Source organism: Acipenser ruthenus, chromosome 23, assembly GCF_902713425.1.
Source record: "Acipenser ruthenus chromosome 23, fAciRut3.2 maternal haplotype, whole genome shotgun sequence".
Taxonomy (NCBI): Eukaryota; Metazoa; Chordata; class Actinopteri; order Acipenseriformes; family Acipenseridae; genus Acipenser; species Acipenser ruthenus.
Window position 1 is genome coordinate 8,842,499 of NC_081211.1, and position 25,439 is coordinate 8,867,937.

The 25,439-nt window shown below is 46.3% G+C and overlaps 3 protein-coding genes across 3 annotated transcripts; all 3 read right to left on the reverse strand.

The window, feature by feature from the left end:
* Positions 1 to 299: 299 nt before the first annotated feature.
* On the reverse strand, positions 300 to 5,581 carry LOC131699740 (uncharacterized). The gene is made up of 8 exons (XM_058997713.1): positions 5,397 to 5,581; positions 4,739 to 4,872; positions 3,847 to 4,006; positions 3,208 to 3,326; positions 2,629 to 2,848; positions 2,091 to 2,212; positions 1,757 to 1,862; positions 300 to 466 (listed from the first exon to the last, which is right to left on the reverse strand). Exons 1-8 carry the CDS (start codon positions 5,503 to 5,505, stop codon positions 315 to 317), a joined length of 1,122 nt encoding a protein of 373 aa, XP_058853696.1. The 5' UTR covers positions 5,506 to 5,581; the 3' UTR covers positions 300 to 314.
* A 349-nt stretch (positions 5,582 to 5,930) lies between these two features.
* LOC131699741 (uncharacterized) lies at positions 5,931 to 6,955 on the reverse strand. Its single transcript, XM_058997714.1, has 3 exons — positions 6,685 to 6,955; positions 6,346 to 6,504; positions 5,931 to 6,157 (listed from the first exon to the last, which is right to left on the reverse strand). The coding sequence occupies exons 1-3, from the start codon at positions 6,938 to 6,940 to the stop codon at positions 5,946 to 5,948; spliced, it is 627 nt and encodes a 208-aa protein (XP_058853697.1). The 5' UTR covers positions 6,941 to 6,955; the 3' UTR covers positions 5,931 to 5,945.
* Positions 6,956 to 10,499: 3,544 nt separating this feature from the next.
* Positions 10,500 to 20,068, reverse strand: LOC131699595 (uncharacterized). The gene is made up of 18 exons (XM_058996684.1): positions 19,790 to 20,068; positions 19,451 to 19,609; positions 18,648 to 18,766; positions 18,006 to 18,183; positions 17,347 to 17,480; positions 16,455 to 16,614; positions 15,819 to 15,937; positions 15,240 to 15,459; positions 14,702 to 14,823; positions 14,368 to 14,473; positions 12,955 to 13,077; positions 12,611 to 12,783; positions 12,361 to 12,462; positions 12,106 to 12,256; positions 11,744 to 11,924; positions 11,510 to 11,645; positions 11,054 to 11,129; positions 10,500 to 10,662 (listed from the first exon to the last, which is right to left on the reverse strand). The coding sequence occupies exons 1-18, from the start codon at positions 20,043 to 20,045 to the stop codon at positions 10,577 to 10,579; spliced, it is 2,601 nt and encodes an 866-aa protein (XP_058852667.1). The 5' UTR covers positions 20,046 to 20,068; the 3' UTR covers positions 10,500 to 10,576.
* Positions 20,069 to 25,439: the final 5,371 nt, after the last annotated feature.

The following is a 25,439-nucleotide window of genomic DNA, read 5'->3' on the forward strand; positions in this document are numbered from 1 at the left end:
AAGGTGCGGGTCCCACAGCCAGTGACTGGGAATTTGAAGATGGCATAGTCTGGAGTGCAGAGAACTGGGAGGCAGGACTGGTCCCCAGCGAGGGCCAGACTGGCAGGGTTGACCTCAGGATTGAAAGACTTGCGGTAAACAGCAAACACAAACTGCTTGTCTGCCGTGCACACTGAGGAGAGAGAGAGAGAGAATCCAAAACAGGCTTTTAAAACAGCCAAGAATGACCATGAACCCACTAGCAGCCCAGGCTTACTGCATTCATTGGAAAGGACAGAGGTGCACGACACCAATGGATGCAAGAGGAAATCAGTCTATTGGAGGAGAGGAATGGGGTGCTTACTCTCTAGAGGGTAGAAGCAGCGGCGGGTTTTGGGGTTCATGCAGCAGCCTCTAGCCCGGCACAGCGCTGGAGAGAGCTTAGAGGGGCCACAGGGAAGCTGCTGCTCAGCTGGGATCAGACAGCCTGCAGGAAATGAGACAGGGAAGCAGATTTACCATTCAGAGTGAAGAGACAGCGGCTTGGGTTTGTATGGATTGCTGCTTGGAAGAGTAAAGGCTGCTACACACCAGGCGCAACTGCAGGGATTAATAAAACCTATACTTGAGATGCATCACACCACAGGCAACACAAAATAGAACAGCTTCCATGCATGCGGTCCAGCAGGGTGAAGCAATCTCCAGAATGACAGAGGAAACACCCAGAGCTTTGGGACAAGGACCGTAATAAGATTAAGACTATGGGAGTCCATTTCAAAAGGAACTGGATAAGCCTGGTATGTGCGGCTTATTGTCACACATGTTGAAATACTGTCAGAAGACTCAATTTCAACATCATGATTATATACCAGTCTTGATCATTGTTTTGTCAATAGCAATTAGCTGGACAGATCAGCCAGTTCTCCAACTGGTCACATCACTTCTGGTGATACCACTGCCAATCTGGTGTGGGGCGGCCTCAAGTGTGTCACTCCCTCCACACCCCCAGAATCGGATACTCTTAGGTTGTGCTGAAGGTCCTGCAACATGATCAACCAATAGAAGACCTGCATTCTGTGGCAGTCCAATCACAAGTGAGCAGAGGGACAAAGTTGAAGGCATTCTGCCTGGTCTGGAGTAATTTTAACCAATGGGAGTGTCAGATGTGCCCCTTGTTACGCAGGTGGCTAATCATTGAGGCAGGACAGATGCAAGGCTAAGCAGTGCAAAAAAAGCTGAATTTTGTGCAAGAGATTAGAGGCAGTTCATTACATTGATCACGTTAAAATATCAAACAGAGATGTGCTCAGCCACTGAAGGAGGAATACAGAACGGACTGTGTACAAGCAGTGTGGAGAGTCACTTGACATTAGCTATTCATAAAGCTCCAACCTCAAAAGAAAGCTACCCAATGCATCCATCTACTCCGCTTACTCAAAGCTTGGTTTCTTTTCTGTATTCAGAATGTTTATAGGTTGCAGTCTCATATCAACCGCACTACACGAATTACAAGGTTACAAAACAATTGCATTAAAAACACGCTTGCTGTTCTCTCTTCCCCCCCCTCCATGACCATATAAAACGGTTATTGTGTGGTGGGGGCAGGTGTTGACTCTGCTACCCCAGTGGATTGTCACTGCACACCACTGGGTTTTGCTACGAGTTTAATAACACACCCAAGCTTGTTAACTAGATCCTGGGGATAATCAAGCTCTGATCAAAAGCTGGAATAGGTGAAATTCCTGTGCAATGGGAGGAGGGAGTTCATTAGACCCACCTTCTTGGGGGATGGGATTTGGGGGTACAGGGCAGGATGATACCGTCACCTCCCTCTGGCGAGAGGAGTAGGGGGTGAAGAGCACCGTCAGGACATGCAAGTTATTCTAGAACACAAGGAGGGAGAGTGGAGACATTGGCACAGTAGAAAACACACATCCAGCAACACAAATGGATTGACACACACTAGCCCTGCTGCACCCAGTCCTGGCTTTCAGAACTCCACCTTGTTCAGGTATTTTATTGAAAAGGTCAAGCAGACCCCTGGTAAACCTGCTCTGAACCCAAGGACTGGATGCAGCGTCCAGCCATTCACGAGTTGGGCAGGCTCTTACCAAGGTCTTGACATGGCAGGCCGTGTAAGACACTGTGAAGACGGTCTTTCCATCCTTCTCCTCTAGAGTGTAGCCACAAGCACTTGGTGCAGACTGCACCCCAACCAGATTATTGGAGTCATCTACAAAAAGATCAAAACAAAGCCTGGGTTAGGGCCATCCATCACCCATTGCCACGGTTCTGAATATAATCATAGCATCAGTAACAAAGCCTCGATCTACAGCCACTGCATGCAGCACAGACTGCCTCCGTGCAGCCCCAGATACAGACACTCAATAGCTTGTGCCAAAGTTCCTGAACAAGTTTATTGGACCAGCTGTTCTCTACAGGTGTAAAAATGTTAGTGTGAAACACAGCAAGCTTCCATACACCCCCCCAGATACAGACAGTCAATAGGTTTAAAAAAAAATCAGCATTACAATAAACCAAGACAAAAGCATGAAGACTCTCAGCAGCTTAAGATAGAAAGAGTCTCAATTTGAAAGTGCTCAAATGACAATCATGGCTTTGACAGTCAAAAGCCAGTCCCAGACTCACCCTTGACTTTGACCAGGTCGAGGGGACCGGCAGGCAGCAGCACCGTCATGCACCCCTCACTGCAGGAGACCGAGACACCAGCAGGGTGGGGAGGGAGAGAGGGATAAGGGAGGATCTCACGCTTAGCCAAGACACGGCACTTCATATGCCTCAAGCGAGTCACCTCGTTTACATCAGAGAAGGAAACGGACAGCGAGTAATGGACATGGCCGTCAATGTTCTACAAAGAGAAATAAGGGTTACACACACAATAAGTCCCCACAAAAATGCATGGTTTACCATTGCCAAGAACTAGGCTCAGTGAAAGCATGGCATGATCAGCCATTACCACGCTTTAGCATGCTTTCACTGGGAAACTGAAGGGTTAGTTGTACCCTGCTCTGGTTTTTGTATACCGTTTCTAATGCTTCACACATGCTTTCACTGTACTGTCACACTGCTGTGCTGTTACTGTGGGCAAGACAAATATGCAGGAATTGCACAGGTGTGCCAAGTTCAACTACATTGTAAATGACAGCTCCAATAGTAATTGACTAGGTCTGAAGGGGTCCCTGCTTGCTCACTCACAGACAGCCTCACCTGTTTCAGCACATCACAAGCATCGTAAGGAGCCATAAAGTAGTTCTTCCCAATCCCCTGGACAAGCCCATAGCCACAGCTGCCATTGGCCTTCACAGCAACCAGGCTGTTCTTCCCATCTACAAGGACAGGAGGAGGTGGGTATAGCTACAGCACTCATGCCATTGGGAGGGTAACTTGCCAATGGATCTACTGTGATTTATGCAAGTACAATTAAGGATCCAATACTTGTCTCACTAGGAGTTGAATAAGACACCCCTGAGCTGGATACCTACACTGTGGCGAATGAAGCTCATAGTAACTACTATGCAATAGGAGTCTTGCTGCACTCCCTGCAACATGATCACTGACCCCCATCCACCCCCTTTAGGAGGAGTGCTGACCATCTCTAAAATCCATTCCAACTCTATAAGCTTTGACACCAGGGCTGGAAACAACACTCCCATCGCATAGCAGTTTCAGCTATTCCTGGTGTCACTAGGAGTTTAAGACAAGTGAACTTGTTCCCTATACACAGTGGCTAATCAAGCTCTTGGTAAAGCCTGGAATGGGTACACTGCTATGGCAGTAACACTGCTATTGCATTCATGATTAAGAGCAAGAGGCTTTACAAACCAGCCCCTCCCACTGCAGACTCACCCAGGATGAAGACCTGGTCTAGTGGCCCCTCTGGAAGATCTGTACTCATGCTGGAGGGGCCACAGACAGCAGGGGGTTCGAATGGGAGACACCCCTGCTCTATGGAGCCTGGCCGTCCCTCCGCGTCCTTGTACGTCACATGGAAGACCAGGGTATTGTTCTGGGAGGAAGACAGGTTAGAATAGCGCCTTGAGCTTGCTTTAGACTGTTACAGTAGCATCAGGGGAGAAGCTTTTCTTGCCCAAATATTAAATCAATAAATTTACATTGTTGCAGGAACATTGGACTGGACTAGGACAGACATCAATCATGCACCAGATTTGCCAAAGACTAGCTTAAGCTACAATTGCAGACTTTACCACTGCGAAAGCACAAAAAGGTTAGTTTAACTGTCCGAGTTCACAATTGCTGTAGTAAATTAACATTTCATTGTCCTTCTTTGGAGGACATGCTTCACTTGAGTATTTAACTCATCTACCCGTTTTAATTTTACATTGATACTGTAACCGTTAGCCATAACCACCTAAAAGTACCAAATACAGCTTGTGTTCAAATACATGTTGGTACTTAATGGGTTAAGGGCAATTCTGTGAATTAGTGAAGCATCTTTCATCAAATCCTGTGCAATTGCCTTCTTTTATGAATGGCCCCAGCTATAGGGGCTGCAGGGCTGAGTGCTGTTCAGTGGCTGCTCCTATAAAACACCTGAAGTGAATTCCCTCCCTTGGAGTTCAAGGGTGTTGCAGAAAACAGCTTGAAACATTGGAGTCAATATCCCAGTCAAGGGAAAAATGTATCCTTGTTACGCTTCAGCAAGGGGTTTTATGCCAACAGCCGCTGGTCCTCGGTTGAGATTATTGAAGGACAGTCAGTGCACGCTTTGACCTTGTACCTGTGTTTGAAGAGGACAGCCTTCATCCTTGGCATAGTAAGAGATTGTGAGCACATTCATCCCATCTCCCTTCATCAGGTAGAAAGCACAGTCATCTGGGGCGTCTTTGATCAGCATCTCCAAACCAGACCGGTCTGAGAAAACACACAACATGAGAAGCAATATCAAGCTTCATGCAAATGTGAAATACTAGAAGTCACTGTGTATTAAAAGGAGTCAAGATATGATATTGCAATAGGTGGATATAGTTTGTATCGAGATACAAGACCACAGCATAGCTCACTAGTCTAAACTACAGCTCCCAGCATCACTCACCATTGCTGCAGGTGCATAGGCATGATGGGAGCTGTAGTTCTAGCCAGGGCCAGACAATCATGGTGTCTACGCAATGTAAAGAGAGAGGTCTGAATAGTTGGACACAAGCTATGAGGGGTGTCATAGCTGCTTGGGATAGTGGTATGATCCAGTCTCAATGTAACAATAGCCATCAAATGAACATTTGATTAGGCATCTACAAGTAGCCCATCCCATTGATACAGATCGTACCACACCTTCATATCGATACGGTCGTGACATTAGTGTCTTGTTGCAGCCCTTGTGTTCAGATTCAGGAAGAACACTAAACATGCAGAACAGCATTTGACAATCAGGGTCTCACCTGTGATTGTGACCTCCCCTAGGGGTCCCTCTGGCAGTTCAAAGGTCACAGTGGTGACCCCACAGGCTGAGCTGGGGAGAGATTTGGGGGTGCTCTGTGGACACCTCATCACCAGCCCTGCACCCCCTGTCCTTGCGAAGAACACAGTGAGCACGAAGGAGGAGATCCCGTTGATTTCCTAAAAGGAACAAGACAGTAACACCAGGGGTGGCCAATACTGCTATCAAAGAAGTCTGGAATGGTGAGGTATTAACCCAGCGAGTACAACATTTCTGAGAACAAACACAAGCTGTATTTATGCAATCTGATACACTAAAGACAGACTACTTTTGCAGCTAGTTAGAATTAGAGGTATTACCAAGTTAAATCCACAAGACACTTCATGGGTTAACCAGAAAGCATTCATTGCTCAATGCGGTCCCTCCGTTCCCACAATTGAGAAATCGGTCTGACCAATACAGAACCAGTCCATTTGATGTACTCTACCTGCTATTTCTACCATGCTACCCAACACTGTAGCCAATTATTAAAAGAGCATTTATTTATTCATTAAATTATTTCTAGTGATTGAGGAGCATCCTGTTGGATCCAGAGTCTCTGAATTCTCCAAACCCACAGTAAAAAGGAGTTGAAGCAACTTGCCTGTATCTTCACGTTGCAGCCCTTGAATGACGTCGTGAACAAGCTGTAGCCCCCACTAAACGTCACGCTGTACTTGCAAAACCCGGCCAGGCTCGCCACTGGAAGGAGGCGATTCTTCACTAAAATAAGTATAGAAACATCGTGCGAGGTCATCCATCACGGGGTGTGGTACACATTAAAACGTGGTACACTGATTTTAGCTCAATTACGACCATCTGAAAGGGCCATGTTGTAACTGGTGATGAACAAACCAGTACATATGAATAAAGTGTTGTATGGAGTCGCCGAGGACCCTCCTCGCCCTCACCTCGCACACGGAGCGCCTTCACGCCAGTGCCGGGTAGCTTGAGTGTCATTCTATCCTCGTAGCAGATTAATCCGGGATCCTCCGGTTTAAGAGCCGGGCCGGTGGAGGCTGTCTCGCCGCCGTCATCATCCTCGCTTGGGACGTTAGTGTGGAAGGAGTCTAGCGGGAGGAACGAGAGGAAGCAAAGTTAACCGGTAGAGAATCACTGCAGAAGGACGCCCCGTGTCTATCTGTTTGTAACGAAGGAACTGTGCAGTGCAGGTGGAACTGAGCACATTTAAAAACAAACTCACAGAGAAAAACAAACAAAAAAAGTAAGCCTCCTTTCTGACGGCTCACCGAGGTTGGGAGTCGCATTCCCAGGCTGCAGCAGCGGGGTCTCCCCGGTCCAAGACAAGGCGGCCCGGCCGAATCCAAGCAGCAAGCACGCCACAAGTAAGCAAGGCGGCAGCATCATCATCCTCTGCCCGCTCCGACACATTGGTGTTGTTTTCCCGCAGCCACTTGTCGCTCCAGTCCCTGCAGTCAGGCTGTATCCTCGCTTACTGCGCTCTGGGGGTTTATAAGAGGTGTCGAGACCGCGCGAGGGCTTCATTGACGGTCCAATCGGGTTCCATCATTCTCACGCGGGTTTTTATTTTGGAAAGGTAAACTCGCACACCGAGACTTTTTAAAACCCAACTTTAACGTGAAGCTGCCCAGTTGTTAATATTTTCACAGCCTTTGCTTTAACTGTGACGCCTACATCCTTTGTGGTAATCGATGCAATATCCCATATGCGCGTGTAGTAAACGAGGATGAGAGGGCAAGCGTGCTTCACTCACCCTTCAAACCAGCTGTGAAGCGCACACATTATTTAGAGGATTTAGAACCGGGTTGGAACAAAGACCAGGAGTGGAATCGCCCTCCGGGGCCATGATTGGACACACCTGTGTTATGCCACTGCCATAACTTGTGTAATAAATTAAGAGTCCCTTTCCCTTTGAAATGAATGTTTTGCTATTCTTCCCCATTGTTTTAACAGTTAGAAGAATGAAAAGAAAATGATGAACACAGTTGATGAAGTTTAATTTGCAACATGTTCTATGCAATTAAAATAGTCCCTTTGTCTGTGTTACGTTTATAGACGATGCCAGTTGTAGAGCAACTTGCAGAACAGAAATACAGGTGGAGTCGCCCGGCCGACAAATCAAACCACTCACACACGTGATGCTAACAGTGCCGCTGGGGATGCTTATCATATGATATGTATCATTTCAAATGGCATTTTACATAGTGCGCGCGCACTATGTGCTTAATTAAACATCTGAGCTAGTCGTCTGTATCAAACTGCCAAGAAATGGGAGGCTTGTTTCCTCCCTTATCGTTCACAAACGCAATTAAAAACGTGTGGACTGCTAGTGTTTCACTGAGATCCCATCCTGAGTGGCTACAAACTAGGTTTAGCAAAGTGTAATCCAGTCCATATCATTTTTGGAGGCAATTCCATTTTAGCTTCCACTAGCGAAGACCCCGGATGTTATCTTGGACCTCACGCTTTCTTATGATTTCTGTATCAGAACAGCGTCTTATCATTTGAGAAATGTTTCCAGATGAAAGCGTGTTCTGGGTATGAGGGATGCAGAGACGGTGACACAGGCATTAATAACCTCTCGTCTTGAATATTGCGATTCTTTGCTTGTTGGTAAACCTGTCACTAAACCTAGAAGGATTCAGCTTGTCCAGAATTTCCGCTCCAGTTACCATTATGCAGGTTGAAACATTGGATTCTTAAATCGAATATGAAAACACTTTTGTGAATGTGCTTTTATGTAATTGGTTGTAACTGGAATGTATTATAAGAACATAAGAAAGTGTACAAACGAGAGGAGGCCATTCAGCCCATCTTGCTCCTTTGGTTGTTAGTAGCTTATTGATCCCAGAATCTCATCAAGCAGCTTCTTGAAGGATCTCAGGGTGTCAGCTTCAACAACATTACTGGGGAGTTGGTTCCAAATCCTCACAATTGTCTGTGTAAAAAAAGTGCCTCCTGTTTTCTGTTCTGAATGCCCCTTTATCTAATCTCTATTTGTGACCCCTGGTCCTTGTTTCTTTTTTCATGTCAAAAAAGTCCCCTGGGTCGACATTGTCTGACTCTATACCTTTTAGGATTTTGAATGTTTGAATCAGATCGCCGCGTGGTCTTCTTTGTTCAAGACTGAATAGATTCAATTCTTTGAGCCTGTCTGCATACGACATGCCTTTTAAACCCGGGATAATTCTGGTTGCTCTTCTTTGCACTCTTTCTAGAGCAGCAATATGCTTTTTGTAACAAGGTGACCAGAACTGAACACAATATTCTAGGTGAGGTCTTACTAATGTATTGTAAAGTTTTAACATTATTTCCCTTGATTTAAATTCAACACTTCTCACAATATATCCGAGCATCTTTGTTGGGGAAGCTATAAAAAAGGCCACATTGTCTAGATGAAGACATTTCTAAGTCAAGATAAACTCCTAGGTCTTTTTCATAGTTTCCTTCTTCAATTTCAGTATCTCCCGTATGATATTTATAATGCACATTTTTATTGCCTACATGCAATACTTTACACTTTTCTCTATTATATATATATATATATATATATATATATATATATATATAGATAGATATATAGATATGAGAGCAATATTATATATATATATATATATAAATATATATATATAGATAGATATATAGATATGAGAGCAATATTATATATATATATATAAATATATATATATATATATATATATATATATATATATATATGAGAGCTATTTTGTTTTGTGTTTAACTTTGGACAGCACTGTGGGATGCCATGGCGTGAATGGAGGGCGCTTTATATTGCATTGTATTTTCATCCCTGGTGTGTGTGTGTGTGTGAGTGTGTAGTGGTGGGAAGTTGCTTTTTATAGATAATCTGATGAACTGGACTGCTCCTCTGTCCACCAGCAGGGGGCACTCACTATACATTACCAGCATTTAACTATTCTCTGTTTACAGATGCCCTTCTGGGACTACCAGAGCCCAGCACAGTGTCCAGGAGTACTGTAATCTACAAGCACGACCAGAGCCCAGCACAGTGTCCAGGAGTATTGTAATCTCCATGCATGACCAGGTCACCCTGCACTGCTGTTTATACCTTTAAAAGCAAGTCCTGGCCATTTCACAGACACACCATCCAGTTAAATATTACATCATCAAACCCTGGAGGTTCACACACTTACTCACTCTCTGCCTCTCTCGCTTTACTTCCTGCTGTTGGTCTTCAAATGCACAAATCAAAATATTTTTGTACTGCAGTTTATTTTGTAGACACCTTTATCGAAGCAGACTTGCAGGTGTTACAGGGCAGTACAGGGTTACAATGCAAGCTTCATATTTAAATAGTGTAGTTTACAGTTAGTGCAATAATACTATAATGTGAACTAGGATGCAGTTATATCTACAATGACATTAGTAGTGGAATAGCGCATTAGCAGAGGATCCAGTAACATGGTGCTCAGGTCAGGTAAGTCCAGTGCATAATAAGAGGGGTAGATCAACAAGGGCAGTCTGAACAGGTGGGTCTGAGAGGCAGCAAGCAAGAACAAGCATTTTAAATTGAATCCCAGCAGAGACAGAGTGAAGCATGAGAGGACAGAAGACAAGCAGCAGAGTTTTGAATGAGCTGAAGAGGGGGAGGAGAGAGAGAAGTCCAATCTGGAGAGTACAAGAGCTTGGACCAGGAATTGGGTGGAATACAACAGTAACAAAAGGACAGATATGGTAGATGCTACATACAAAGAAAGCAATTGTGTCAGGAAACATATGTTGAGAGAAGGGTCAAGAGTAACACCTACATTTTCAGGTAGAGTGACAGTCGAGAGACTGAGACAGAGGGAGAGGAAGCAAAGGTCAGATTTAGAGAGGCCGAGTTTGAAGTGGTGAGACAGAGTTAAAGTTGAGATAGCAGCCCCATACAAGGGTGCCATGCATTCAAAAGGTTACATTTGTTCACATGCATTTGTCATCCTTTGTGAAGCCCTATAAATTGTAGGCTTAATTCTATTTGCCCCCAGTTTGGCAGATCCAGACTGTTTTGCAGGTGTTGAGGTGGAGAGAGTGTTACAATGAAGACACAGCACAGAAGAGATGGGTTTCTTCTTTTTATTTGAAATGGTTACTGTAGTCTTAGGGCTGAGTTTCCTGCCTGGGCTCTGAGCTCCTTCACTAGGCTCCCTCCAGCATCACCCTCCCTGGGCAGGGATTACCAGCACAGCGCAGTCTCATATTGGGGTCGACCGAGATGGGAGTGTCTGAAGGAGGAGTTACAAGAGGCACAGTGCTGGGGTCAGAATACAGCATGCTGGGACAATCAGAAGCAACACAATGTACCAGAGTGAAGTACAAGCCAATAGAACTGCTGTTCAATAGTGTGACGCACTAGATAGCAAGTACAAAATCACTACAATAAAACCCATGCAGTTCAAAAAGCATCAGCAGCACAGCTCAAATAGAACACATGTATCTGAAATATTAGAACTATGGATAACGTTAATGCATGTGTACTTCCACAATTACCAGCTTATGCAAAACACACAAGACAGTGTTCCCCCTTAATTCTCACACACGTGTGAACCCAATCAACAGAATCATGAGTCAACGCTGGTCCTTTTCTAGAACAATTTGATCCATTGTGCAACTCACCTCTCCCATCAAAGCAACCCTCATTGCAGCGGCGCTGGCCTGGAGAACAGACTTCAGTGGAGCACATGAAGGAGATCTGAGATACACGGGAGGAGAGACTTGGTCAAAACATATGGCACTGAATTTCACAGGGATGGAAAGACCTCCCATTGCCAGCAGCATCACCCATTCCAGGTTTTACTACAAGCTTGATCAGCCAGAGTGTAGAGGAAACAAGCTCAGGTGTACGATTAAACCAATAGCAAAACCAGGAATGGACCCAACTGCTCTGGAGGATTTCCATCCGTGTCTTCAACTACAACAGAGATCGAAAATGCAGAAGACAAAGACCGAGAGTCTAAATGCTGGTCATGGAATTTCCACTGAAGACACTGGCAGTTGAGCGTTGTTACTGATGCAATACAGACCCGTGCAGAGCCAGGTCAGTCTGCAGCACCCCATTAATACCCCACCCACCTCCTCGTCCAGGGCTAGCCCACTGCTCAGGAACTGGAATGTTCGGAGACTGAAGCGTCGTCTGAATTTGGAGTGGGGGGGCTGGCCGTCCACGTGCAGAGACGCAGAGCTGCTGTAATCCAGGACATTTGGACAACTGAGGGACAGACATCCAATCAGAAGCGGTATAGAGTTAAAAAAGGCTTATGGCAGTCTGACAGGACCTCAGAACATGCGTGTGATGGTCAGACTCACCCCTGGTACAGCAGCACCCACACAGCACTGGAGGAGCGTGGGTAAGCAATGCAGTAGTGCACCAGCAGAACCAGGCTGGGGTCAGTGGGGTTGATCAGACGCAGCTCAAGGTAAACTCTGCTCCCCAGGAGGAGACTCACGGGCAGGCTGGTGGAGGGGTAGAACTGGGAGAAGGTCCCATCTGAGGAGAGAGAGAGACTTTCAGCATCCTATCAAGTGAGACATGGGGGTAGAAGCGGCTGGATCTCAGTTCTGGAGGACAGATTTATTACATGCATTGAAATGGAGCGTTTGATAACTTTGTATTTGGTTTATAATAACTGAAGAGATGGATAGATACACCTCCAGGTGGCATGTCTCACCTTTAGCAATCTGTAACTGCACCTGAAACACCCCCAGGTGAGGGGCAGGGCGGAGGTCTGTGGGGGTCTTCACCAGGAACCCAGTGCTGGCCACGTTCCCTTTAGAATAACGACATTCCACAAGGAGACTAGGGGTAGAAAGAGTGGAGCACTGAATACAGTATAGGAGAAGGACTGTGTGATCCACACCATTACTAGAGGCTCCATCTAAAAGCAATGGATACCTGCAATAAGGGCAGAGCTCTGGCTATATACTTGCCTAAAGGGACGGTCGCTGGTTACGAGCCCGTAGGTCCACTGTCTGCGTTGGATCAAGCTCTGCACCTCAGCCAGGTAGACTCTAGTCTCCCCCACAACCTGCACACAGAGGGTTACAATCCAGTGCATCACGTCACTGGTCCAATTAAATGTACGTGGCCAAAACTAATTACAGCCATTTGATATGTCATGCATCAAAAAGGTCAATTCTGAAATGCTCCATTCAAACTTCTGAACAGGAACTCACAAAGGTGCGGGTCCCACAGCCAGTGACTGGGAATTTGAAGATGGCATAGTCTGGAGTGCAGAGAACTGGGAGGCAGGACTGGTCCCCAGCGAGGGCCAGACTGGCAGGGTTGACCTCAGGATTGAAAGACTTGCGGTAAACAGCAAACACAAACTGCTCGTCTGCCGTGCACACTGAGGAGAGAGAGAGAGAGAATCCAAAACAGGCTTTTAAAACAGCCAAGAATGACCATGAACCCACTAGCAGCCCAGGCTTACTGCATTCATTGGAAAGGACAGAGGTGCACGACACCAATGGATGCAAGAGGAAATCAGTCTATTGGAGGAGAGGAATGGGGTGCTTACTCTCTAGAGGGTAGAAGCAGCGGCGGGTTTTGGGGTTCATGCAGCAGCCTCTAGCCCGGCACAGCGCTGGAGAGAGCTTAGAGGGGCCACAGGGAAGCTGCTGCTCAGCTGGGATCAGACAGCCTGCAGGAAATGAGACAGGGAAGCAGATTTACCATTCAGAGTGAAGAGACAGCGGCTTGGGTTTGTATGGATTGCTGCTTGGAAGAGTAAAGGCTGCTACACACCAGGCGCAACTGCAGGGATTAATAAAACCTATACTTGAGATGCATCACACCACAGGCAACACAAAATAGAACAGCTTCCATGCATGCGGTCCAGCAGGGTGAAGCAATCTCCAGAATGACAGAGGAAACACCCAGAGCTTTGGGACAAGGACCGTAATAAGATTAAGACTATGGGAGTCCATTTCAAAAGGAACTGGATAAGCCTGGTATGTGCGGCTTATTGTCACACATGTTGAAATACTGTCAGAAGACTCAATTTCAACATCATGATTATATACCAGTCTTGATCATTGTTTTGTCAATAGCAATTAGCTGGACAGATCAGCCAGTTCTCCAACTGGTCACATCACTTCTGGTGATACCACTGCCAATCTGGTGTGGGGCGGCCTCAAGTGTGTCACTCCCTCCACACCCCCAGAATCGGATACTCTTAGGTTGTGCTGAAGGTCCTGCAACATGATCAACCAATAGAAGACCTGCATTCTGTGGCAGTCCAATCACAAGTGAGCAGAGGGACAAAGTTGAAGGCATTCTGCCTGGTCTGGAGTAATTTTAACCAATGGGAGTGTCAGATGTGCCCCTTGTTACGCAGGTGGCTAATCATTGAGGCAGGACAGATGCAAGGCTAAGCAGTGCAAAAAAAGCTGAATTTTGTGCAAGAGATTAGAGGCAGTTCATTACATTGATCACGTTAAAATATCAAACAGAGATGTGCTCAGCCACTGAAGGAGGAATACAGAACGGACTGTGTACAAGCAGTGTGGAGAGTCACTTGACATTAGCTATTCATAAAGCTCCAACCTCAAAAGAAAGCTACCCAATGCATCCATCTACTCCGCTTACTCAAAGCTTGGTTTCTTTTCTGTATTCAGAATGTTTATAGGTTGCAGTCTCATATCAACCGCACTACACGAATTACAAGGTTACAAAACAATTGCATTAAAAACACGCTTGCTGTTCTCTCTTCCCCCCCCTCCATGACCATATAAAACGGTTATTGTGTGGTGGGGGCAGGTGTTGACTCTGCTACCCCAGTGGATTGTCACTGCACACCACTGGGTTTTGCTACGAGTTTAATAACACACCCAAGCTTGTTAACTAGATCCTGGGGATAATCAAGCTCTGATCAAAAGCTGGAATAGGTGAAATTCCTGTGCAATGGGAGGAGGGAGTTCATTAGACCCACCTTCTTGGGGGATGGGATTTGGGGGTACAGGGCAGGATGATACCGTCACCTCCCTCTGGCGAGAGGAGTAGGGGGTGAAGAGCACCGTCAGGACATGCAAGTTATTCTAGAACACAAGGAGGGAGAGTGGAGACATTGGCACAGTAGAAAACACACATCCAGCAACACAAATGGATTGACACACACTAGCCCTGCTGCACCCAGTCCTGGCTTTCAGAACTCCACCTTGTTCAGGTATTTTATTGAAAAGGTCAAGCAGACCCTTGGTAAACCTGCTCTGAACCCAAGGACTGGATGCAGCGTCCAGCCATTCACGAGTTGGGCAGGCTCTTACCAAGGTCTTGACATGGCAGGCCGTGTAAGACACTGTGAAGACGGTCTTTCCATCCTTCTCCTCTAGAGTGTAGCCACAAGCACTTGGTGCAGACTGCACCCCAACCAGATTATTGGAGTCATCTACAAAAAGATCAAAACAAAGCCTGGGTTAGGGCCATCCATCACCCATTGCCACGGTTCTGAATATAATCATAGCATCAGTAACAAAGCCTCGATCTACAGCCACTGCATGCAGCACAGACTGCCTCCGTGCAGCCCCAGATACAGACACTCAATAGCTTGTGCCAAAGTTCCTGAACAAGTTTATTGGACCAGCTGTTCTCTACAGGTGTAAAAATGTTAGTGTGAAACACAGCAAGCTTCCATACACCCCCCCAGATACAGACAGTCAATAGGTTTAAAAAAAAATCAGCATTACAATAAACCAAGACAAAAGCATGAAGACTCTCAGCAGCTTAAGATAGAAAGAGTCTCAATTTGAAAGTGCTCAAATGACAATCATGGCTTTGACAGTCAAAAGCCAGTCCCAGACTCACCCTTGACTTTGACCAGGTCGAGGGGACCGGCAGGCAGCAGCACCGTCATGCACCCCTCACTGCAGGAGACCGAGACACCAGCAGGGTGGGGAGGGAGAGAGGGATAAGGGAGGATCTCACGCTTAGCCAAGACACGGCACTTCATATGCCTCAAGCGAGTCACCTCGTTTACATCAGAGAAGGAAACGGACAGCGAGTAATGGACATGGCCGTCAATGTTCTACAAAGAGAAATAAGGGTTACACACACAATAAGTCCCCACAAAAATGCATGGTTTACCATTGCCAAGAACTAGGCTCAGTGAAAGCATGGCATGATCAGCCATTACCACGCTTTAGCATGCTTTCACTGGGAAACTGAAGGGTTAGTTTTACCCTGCTCTGGTTTTTGTATACCGTTTCTAATGCTTCACACATGCTTTCACTGTACTGTCACACTGCTGTGCTGTTACTGTGGGCAAGACAAATATGCAGGAATTGCACAGGTGTGCCAAGTTCAACTACATTGTAAATGACAGCTCCAATAGTAATTGACTAGGTCTGAAGGGGTCCCTGCTTGCTCACTCACAGACAGCCTCACCTGTTTCAGCACATCACAAGCATCGTAAGGAGCCATAAAGTAGTTCTTCCCAATCCCCTGGACAAGCCCATAGCCACAGCTGCCATTGGCCTTCACAGCAACCAGGCTGTTCTTCCCATCTACAAGGACAGGAGGAGGTGGGTATAGCTACAGCACTCATGCCATTGGGAGGGTAACTTGCCAATGGATCTACTGTGATTTATGCAAGTACAATTAAGGATCCAATACTTGTCTCACTAGGAGTTGAAGACACCCCTGAGCTGGATACCTACACTGTGGCGAATAAAGCTCATAGTAACTACTATGCAATAGGAGTCTTGCTGCACTCCCTGCAACATGATCACTGACCCCCATCCACCCCCTTTAGGAGGAGTGCTGACCATCTCTAAAATCCATTCCAACTCTATAAGCTTTGACACCAGGGCTGGAAACAACACTCCCATCGCATAGCAGTTTCAGCTATTCCTGGTGTCACTAGGAGTTTAAGACAAGTGAACTTGTTCCCTATACACAGTGGCTAATCAAGCTCTTGGTAAAGCCTGGAATGGGTACACTGCTATGGCAGTAACACTGCTATTGCATTCATGATTAAGAGCAAGAGGCTTTACAAACCAGCCCCTCCCACTGCAGACTCACCCAGGATGAAGACCTGGTCTAGTGGCCCCTCTGGAAGATCTGTACTCATGCTGGAGGGGCCACAGACAGCAGGGGGTTCGAATGGGAGACACCCCTGCTCTATGGAGCCTGGCCATCCCTCCGCGTCCTTGTACGTCACATGGAAGACCAGGGTATTGTTCTGGGAGGAAGACAGGTTAGAATAGCGCCTTGAGCTTGCTTTAGACTGTTACAGTAGCATCAGGGGAGAAGCTTTTCTTGCCCAAATATTAAATCAATAAATTTACATTGTTGCAGGAACATTGGACTGGACTAGGACAGACATCAATCATGCACCAGATTTGCCAAAGACTAGCTTAAGCTACAATTGCAGACTTTACCACTGCGAAAGCACAAAAAGGTTAGTTTAACTGTCCGAGTTCACAATTGCTGTAGTAAATTAACATTTCATTGTCCTTCTTTGGAGGACATGCTTCACTTGAGTATTTAACTCATCTACCCGTTTTAATTTTACATTGATACTGTAACCGTTAGCCATAACCACCTAAACGTACCAAATACAGCTTGTGTTCAAATACATGTTGGTACTTAATGGGTTAAGGGCAATTCTGTGAATTAGTGAAGCATCTTTCATCAAATCCTGTGCAATTGCCTTCTTTTATGAATGGCCCCAGCTATAGGGGCTGCAGGGCCGAGTGCTGTTCAGTGGCTGCTCCTATAAAACACCTGAAGTGAATTCCCTCCCTTGGAGTTCAAGGGTGTTGCAGAAAACAGCTTGAAACATTGGAGTCAATATCCCAGTCAAGGGAAAAATGTATCCTTGTTACGCTTCAGCAAGGGGTTTTATGCCAATAGCCGCTGGTCCTCGGTTGAGATTATTGAAGGACAGTCAGTGCACGCTTTGACCTTGTACCTGTGTTTGAAGAGGACAGCCTTCATCCTTGGCATAGTAAGAGATTGTGAGCACATTCATCCCATCTCCCTTCATCAGGTAGAAAGCACAGTCATCTGGGGCGTCTTTGATCAGCATCTCCAAACCAGACCGGTCTGAGAACACACACAACATGAGAAGCAAAAATCAAGCTTCATGCAAATGTGAAATACTAGAAGTCACTGTGTATTAAAAGGAGTCAAGATATGATATTGCAATAGGTGGATATAGTTTGTATCGAGATACAAGACCACAGCATAGCTCACTAGTCTAAACTACAGCTCCCAGCATCACTCACCATTGCTGCAGGTGCATAGGCATGATGGGAGCTGTAGTTCTAGCCAGGGCCAGACAATCATGGTGTCTACGCAATGTAAAGAGAGAGGTCTGAATAGTTGGACACAAGCTATGAGGGGTGTCATAGCTGCTTGGGATAGTGGTATGATCCAGTCTCAATGTAACAATAGCCATCAAATGAACATTTGATTAGGCATCTACAAGTAGCCCATCACATTGATACAGATCGTACCACACCTTCATATCGATACGGTCGTGACATTAGTGTCTTGTTGCAGCCCTTGTGTTCAGATTCAGGAACACCACTAGACATATAGAATACCATTTGATAATCAGGGTCTAACCTGTGATTGTGACCTCCTCTAGGGGTCCCTCTGGCAGTTCAAAGGTCACAGTGGTGACCCCACAGGCTGCGCTGGGGAGAGATTTGGGGGTGCTCTGTGGACACCTCATCACCAGCCCTGCACCCCCTGTCCTTGCGAAGAACACGGCGAGCACAAAGGAGGAGATACCGTTGATTTCCTAAAAGGAACAAGACAGTAACACCAGGGGTGGCCAATACTGCTATCAAAGAAGTCTGGAATGGTGAGGTATTAACCCAGCGAGTACAACATTTCTGAGAACAAACACAAGCTGTATTTATGCAATCTGATACACTAAAGACAGACTACTTTTGCAGCTAGTTAGAATTAGAGGTATTACCAAGTTAAATCCACAAGACACTTCATGGGTTAACCAGAAAGCATTCATTGCTCAATGCGGTCCCTCCGTTCCCACAATTGAGAAATCGGTCTGACCAATACAGAACCAGTCCATTTGATGTACTCTACCTGCTATTTCTACCATGCTACCCAACACTGTAGCCAATTATTAAAAGAGCATTTATTTATTCATTAAATTATTTCTAGTGATTGAGGAGCATCCTGTTGGATCCAGAGTCTCTGAATTCTCCAAACCCACAGTAAAAAGGAGTTGAAGCAACTTGCCTGTATCTTCACGTTGCAGCCCTTGAATGACGTCGTGAACAAGCTGTAGCCCCCACTAAACGTCACGCTGTACTTGCAAAACCCGGCCAGGCTCGCCACTGGAAGGAGGCGATTCTTCACTAAATGAAATATAGTAACATCGTGCGAGGTCATCCATCACGGGGTGTGGTACACATTAAAACGTGGTACACTGTGTGCTGCGCTTGCCATGCACAAATGATTTTAGCTCAATTACGACCATCTGAAAAGGGCCATGTTGTAACTGGTGATGAACAAACTGGGTTATCTAACACTGTAAACCTGTATGATAGTGCCTTGTTTGTAGTGATGTGTGCAGTAGTCGATCACAGCGTATCATTTTCTGGCGTTAGACGGGTACGCGCACCACATTCTGACGATGAAACACTTTGTCGCTACACCGGGACCACGTGCCCGAAGTTTAAAGTAAACATGCGATTTATTTCCATCTAGTAGCAGGACGGAGGCGGGTCTATTAAACACAGACCAGATTCAAACAAGACAAGAGGGAATGCTGTCATCTGAAATGTATGTTCCAGGATTTGCCAGGTTTCAATGTTTGCTCGATTCAAGGAAGTACAACAAACATTAAAACAGACGTCAAAATATCCAGCTAATATTTTGCTGTTATTTAGAATAAAATTACTTTCTTGGTCAACTAACTACACTGCATTTTAATTGTAAGACCCACACGCACCATTTAGTTCTGTATTCCAGTCATACATAAACCAGTATATATGAATAAAGCGTTGTATGGAGTCGCCGAGGCCCCTCCTCGCCCTCACCTCGCACACGGAGCGCCTTCACGCCAGTGCCGGGTAGCTTGAGTGTCATTCTATCCTCGTAGCAGATTAATCCGGGATCCTCCGGTTTAAGAACCGGGCCGGTGGAGGCTGTCTCGCCGCCGTCATCGTCCTCGCTTGGGACGTTAGTGTGGAAGGAGTCTAGCGGGAGGAACGAGAGGAAGCAAAGTTAACCGGTAGAGAATCACTGCAGAAGGACGCCCCGTGTCTATCTGTTTGTAACGAAGGCACTGTGCAGTGCAGGTGGAACTGAGCACATTTAAAAACAAACTCACAGAGAAAAACAAACAAAAAAAGTAAGCCTCCTTTCTGACGCCTCACCGAGGTTGGGAGTCGCATTCCCAGGCTGCAGCAGCGGGGTCTCCCCGGTCCAAGACAAGGCGGCCCGGCCGAATCCAAGCAGCAAGCACGCCACAAGTAAGCAAGGCGGCAGCATCATCATCCTCTGCCCGCTCCGACACATTGGTGTTGTTTTCCCGCAGCCACTTGTCGCTCCAGTCCCTGCAGTCAGGCTGTATCCTCGCTTACTGCGCTCTGGGGGTTTATAAGAGGTGTCGAGACCGCGCGAGGGCTTCATTGACGCTCCAATCGGGTTCCACGCGCCATCATTCTCACGCGGGTTTTTTTTTTTTGGAAAGGTAAACTCGCACACCGAGACTTTTTAAAACCCAACTTTAACGTGAAGCTGCCCAGTTGTTAATATTTTCACAGCCTTTGCTTTAACTGTGACGCCTACATCCTTTGTGGTAATCGATGCAATATCCCATATGCGCGTGTAGTAAACGAGGATGAGAGGGCAAGCGTGCTTCATTCACCCTTCAAACCAGCTGTGAAGCGCACACATTATTTAGAGGATTTAGAACCGGGTTAGAACAAAGACCAGGAGTGGAATCGCCCTCCGGGGCCATGATTGGACACACCTGTGTTATGCCACTGCCATAACTTGTGTAATAAAGTAAGAGTCCCTTTCCCTTTGAAATGAATGTTTTGCTATTCTTCCCCATTGTTTTAACACTTAGAAGAATGAAAAGAAAATGATGAACACAGCTGATGAAGTTTAATTTGCAACATGTTCTATGCAATTAAAATAGTCCCTTTGTCTGTGTTACGTTTATAGACGATGCCAGTTGTAGAGCAACTTGCAGAACAGAAATACAGGTGGAGTCGCCCGGCCGACAAATCAAACCACACACACACGTGATGCTAACAGTGCCGCTGGGGATGCTTATCATATGATATGTATCATTTCAAATGGCATTTTACATAGTGCGCGCGCACTATGTGCTTAATTAAACATCTGATCTATTTGTCTGTATCAAACTGCCAAGAAATGGGAGGCTTGTTTCCTCCCTTATCGTTCACAAACGCAATTAAAAACGTGTGGACTGCAAGTGTTTCACTGAGATCCCATCCTGGGTGGCTACAAACTAGGTTTAGCAAAGTGTAATCCAGTCCATATCATTTTTGGAGGCAATTCCATTTTAGCTTCCACTAGCGAAGACCCCGGATGTTATCTTGGACCTCACGCTTTCTTATGATTTCTGTATCAGAACAGCGTCTTATCATTTGAGAAATGTTTCCAGATGAAAGCGTGTTCTGGGTATGAGAGATGCAGAGACGTTGACACAGGCATTAATAACCTCTCGTCTTGATTATTGCGATTCTTTGCTTGTTGGTAAACCTGTCACTAAACCTAGAAGGATTCAGCTTGTCCAGAACTCCGCTCCAGTTACCATTATGCAGGTTGAAACATTGGATTCTTTTTTTTTTTTTTTTTTAATTTAGACGTCGCCAATTATTTTACCCCGGTTTTCACCCCAGTTTAGCATGCCCAATTAGTATCTGTATCCCCGGCTCACCGCTCGCAACCCTCCCGCCGACTCGGGAAACGGAGGCTGAAACACGCCGTCATTTTTCGCACTGCAGATCCACAGCAATGCCACCAGACCTATAGTGCCGGAGGACAACACAAATCGGGCGGCTCCGCTGCAGAGCCACAGGCGACCTATCGGCCACAGGGGTCGCTGATGCGCGGTGAGCCGTGGATTCCCCTGCCGACCTAAGCCCTCCCTACCCGGTCAGCGCTCAGCCAATTGTGCGCCGCCCCCTAGGAACTCTCGGTCACGGTCAGCTGTGACATAGCCTGGACTCGAACCTGCGATCTCCAGGCTATAGGGCACATCCTGCGAGGAGCGCCTTTAGTGGATGCGCCACTCGGGAGCCCGTGAAACATTGGATTCTTAAATCGAATATGAAAACACACTTTTGTGAATGTGCTTTTATGTAATTGGTTGTAACTGGAAATGTTAGCTTGCGTGGTTCAGGGGGCGTGGAGCTGGGTGCTTCCAATCTTTCAATCTCCCAATTTTCTAATTTCCTGTTAATTAGCATCTATTTTCTATTTAAGCCCTGATCACCTGCACCTTTTCTGTCTAGTGTTTCGTTTTTGTAGCAAACGCTCAGACGCCGTCGTTTCGTGCTCCACCGCTAAATATCTAAACTTCGTTGCCTCGCTCTGCAGGTCATTTCTCTGCACAGCGCTGCCAAGATATATTATCAATCATTTTCCTACCTGCTCAGGTGATCCTTCTTTTCAGACAGCGTCTCTTTTCGGCTTCGAGAGCTCCAACGTTTGTCTTTCCTGTTCCATCCAGCAACAGCGCCGTTCAAGCGCAGCGTCATTACTCAACCTGTCTGCAACTTTTTCAGAAAGACTGGTCCTCTGCTAAACTTTCAAGCTCCTTCGACAAGACATCGACATTCACGTTGTCAGCGATTGCCCTACTTTAAATCTATTAAATCCACCATTAAGCTTTGGCTGCGGAATCTCTCTTTACTCCTCGCCTGCAATCAGACGCCCCTCCCCCGATCCCACAGAGCCAGCACAGTTACCGTTCCATCGGAAGATCCTGCCCTGGACCTCCATTAGCTACGTTCAACCTTTTAAAAGACGTATCCTGCCCACTTTAACCAGTGTCGGCTCGTGGTTTGACTGGTCACAACATGCTCCAACGATAGTGCTGCACTGCAACTTTTCCACCGGCGCCTTACAGACCACGGTTACCACGGTAACGCCGTCATTGAGTGACTGCGGGGAGTGGTTTGTTGCGATGGTGACCAGGCAGCTTCATCAGGCTCTGCGTGCTCTGTGACTCAGTACTGCTGTCTTCCGGCTTCCTGTTGCTGCGCTTTCACAACTGGTGGAGACGAATTCAACGCGACGAATCATGACCTCTAAGTACTGCGTTTACTTATTTATATACATGACTAACTGTCCTAACATCTCTAGAACATTTATTATTTAAATCTAAGGGAATAAGCAAATGTTGTTCTACATAGACAAGGATTTTAATCGTAATAACTTCATAGATTCTACCCTGCTTCACTCAAGTCAATGGTTTAATTCCAATCATAACCTCTGGATGGCAGTATAATACCACAAGTTCTCTCTCTATATATTAAACAAGTTTGGTATCGCTGCGAAGCTCCGACACTACTGCTTTTCTATTTATTCTCGCAGTTATTCTCGGATTTCCACTCCTGCCTCATCCTTTGTCTATCTATATCAACTGACATTCTTCAATTTCAACTCTACCTACCACCCCCACCCTTCGAGGACATGCTCATGAAGCCACGCACTTGTCGGCTTTCTGTGATGCTCCGAATCTACCGTCACATTAACTTCCAGCTTCCCTGCACCAGGCTTCCATCCCAGTGACCTCTTCCTGTTCCCGGATTCGTGCTTCCTCATCTGGCTTCTCTCCTTCAAACTGACAAATTTCACCAAGGCACTTTATTCAACCTTCAAGTTTTCATTTCAGCAACGTGAGCTGCCAGTCAGAAACGGAAACCATGTCCTACAACTATCATCATTTCAGTCAAGTGTCCTCCTACCCTGCGATTAGACAATACACTCAGACTGCTTCCGACCAAATCAATAGATTTTGCAATAGCCTCAGAGCAACGCATTCTTTATCCTCTCAGGTTCTACAGCGGCCTCAGCTATGCATTCTTCATCTCTGGCTTTATCTAAATCACTTTTCACTCAAAGACCAATATCCACCGCATTCAGCAGATCTCTGTGCTCTACAGCAGACCACCACACTACCGATGGCAGTTCACCATTACAGATCACTGCTTCAGCGGATCTCTGCGCTCTGCAGCAGACCACCACACTCTTCCAATGGTAGTCCACCATTCACAATAACAGATCACTGCTTCAGCAGATCTCTCTTTCTGCAGCAGACCACTGCTCATCATTGACCGCGCTTCATCGTTACTTCTTTAGATCTCTGCACCATTCAGCAGATCCCGTCCCCTCTGTTAATTGCTCCTCACTGCAGCAGATCTCTGCTCCCTCTTCAGATCTACTCACTATTATAGCATGCAAAGTTGCTTTAGTTTACAGTTTAAATCTGTACCTGCACAACTCCAGAGCTTCCAACGCTTCCGTTTTCCTCCAATATGCAGATCACGGCAGCATTCCACAATCAAGGCTAATGCTAATCCCCATATTATCAAAATACGAGGTGCTTGACCTTCTCAGCAATCTATTCGGATGTCCTCACATCCTCTCAAATATTACAGCATTAATGCATGGTGAGAGACGTGGTATGAGACTGGAAATCTGTCTTGATTATGAGTTAAGGAGTTCCACTACTAGGAGAATGACTGGAGTTGTGAAACCCAATCTCTGAATGTGAGTTCACCTTTTCCATTTCAAGCAGACAGGATAGTAGCAGACCGCTGATCGATCCTGTATTAACTAACACATAGGATGGTCGACATCTCCTCTCTTCCCTTGTTTCCAGAAAATGGAGCACAAAGGGTGCTGAGCTTCCCCAGCAGTCAATTTACAATGTTCGTTCAGTTCCAGCCGCTACCTCAACCCTCAATTCCAGCTCCCCTTCGGCCTCTACTTTCGGTATCCAAGTTCCGTCAGCTGGTCCCATCTGCTGCCCCCCCCCCCCCTCCAGACTCCTCAGCTTCATCAGCTGCTATTTGACTGAATCCTACTCTCAGTAACCTGCTTCAATCTGCTCCGCATTTCATGTCTGCATCCCTCGCCCTTCTTCGAGAGCTTCATATTCGACAGCTTGATCAGTGTGTTCAGCCTTCTGTGCCCAGAATCAGATTCATCCTATTCCTTCAAACAAACCAGATCCTGGCTTTCATCATCCATGGTAGGGATTCTCTCTCTCTCTCTCTCCTCCCCCCCCCCCCCATTTTCTCCATACCAGCAGTTCGCCTGACCCTTCGTGAGATTCTTAAGAGCCTTCCCTTCTGCCTCCCCTTCCCGCCTGTCTACATCAATGAACATTCTCTGTTTGCTCATTCTACTCTTCGGAAATGCCACTTCACCCCATACAAGGATCTACCTATGGAGATCATCTGCATCTGAGCCCTCTTCTGTCTTCTCAGGAGCTCATAATCCACAGTTTCTTCTACTTCTAATTTTACTCCATCATTCAGTTGTGTACCTCCACGACGGATCCATTTCAGCGTGGTCACTTCATTCAGCGGTCAAGCAGAGTCCCCTATCTGCCCATTCTTTTCAATGTCAAGGTATTTCTCTGCATCTCAGCCTTCTTCAGTCTCCTCAGAACTCGAAGTTTCTTCTGCTTCTAATGTACTTCATCATTTGGCCGTACCTCCAAGATGGATCAATTTCAGCATGGTTAGTTCATTTAGCTGTCAAGTAGAATCCCCTATCTTCCCTTCTTTTCAACATCAAGGTATCTCCCCAGCAAGAAACCTTAACCCCCCCCCTGCCCCCTAGACCCTCAGTTCATTGATTCCTCTCACTCCTATCACCTCTCATCGCTGGTTCTCAACCCACCTCTCCACCCTCCAGAGCAAGCCTCCTTCCTCTACCCCCCCCCCCCCCAGGACCCTCAGTTAATTGATTCCTCTCGCTCCTATCATCTCTCATCACTGGTTCTCAACCCACCTCTCCACCCTCCAGAGCAAG

Excerpts from the sequence above, each read along its gene's own strand:
- LOC131699740 (XM_058997713.1), bottom strand. The coding sequence starts at position 5,505 with ATGAGGTGTCCACAGAGCACCCCCAAATCTCTCCCCAGCTCAGCCTGT. Across the intron at positions 1,863-2,090 it reads CCTGCCATGTCAAGACCTTG|AATAACTTGCATGTCCTGAC; the intron begins GTAAGAGCCTGC and ends CTTGTGTTCTAG. Across the intron at positions 467-1,756 it reads AAATCCCATCCCCCAAGAAG|GCTGTCTGATCCCAGCTGAG; the intron begins GTGGGTCTAATG and ends CATTTCCTGCAG.
- LOC131699741 (XM_058997714.1), bottom strand. The coding sequence starts at position 6,940 with ATGAAGCCCTCGCGCGGTCTCGACACCTCTTATAAACCCCCAGAGCGC. Across the intron at positions 6,505-6,684 it reads GAATGCGACTCCCAACCTCG|ACTCCTTCCACACTAACGTC; the intron begins GTGAGCCGTCAG and ends TCCTCCCGCTAG. Across the intron at positions 6,158-6,345 it reads GAAGGCGCTCCGTGTGCGAG|TGAAGAATCGCCTCCTTCCA; the intron begins GTGAGGGCGAGG and ends TACTTATTTTAG.
- LOC131699595 (XM_058996684.1), bottom strand. The coding sequence starts at position 20,045 with ATGAAGCCCTCGCGCGGTCTCGACACCTCTTATAAACCCCCAGAGCGC. Across the intron at positions 17,481-18,005 it reads AGAGGAGGTCACAATCACAG|ACCGGTCTGGTTTGGAGATG; the intron begins GTTAGACCCTGA and ends GTGTGTTCTCAG. Across the intron at positions 10,663-11,053 it reads GGGTTGCTTTGATGGGAGAG|ACACTCCCATCTCGGTCGAC; the intron begins GTGAGTTGCACA and ends CTCCTCCTTCAG.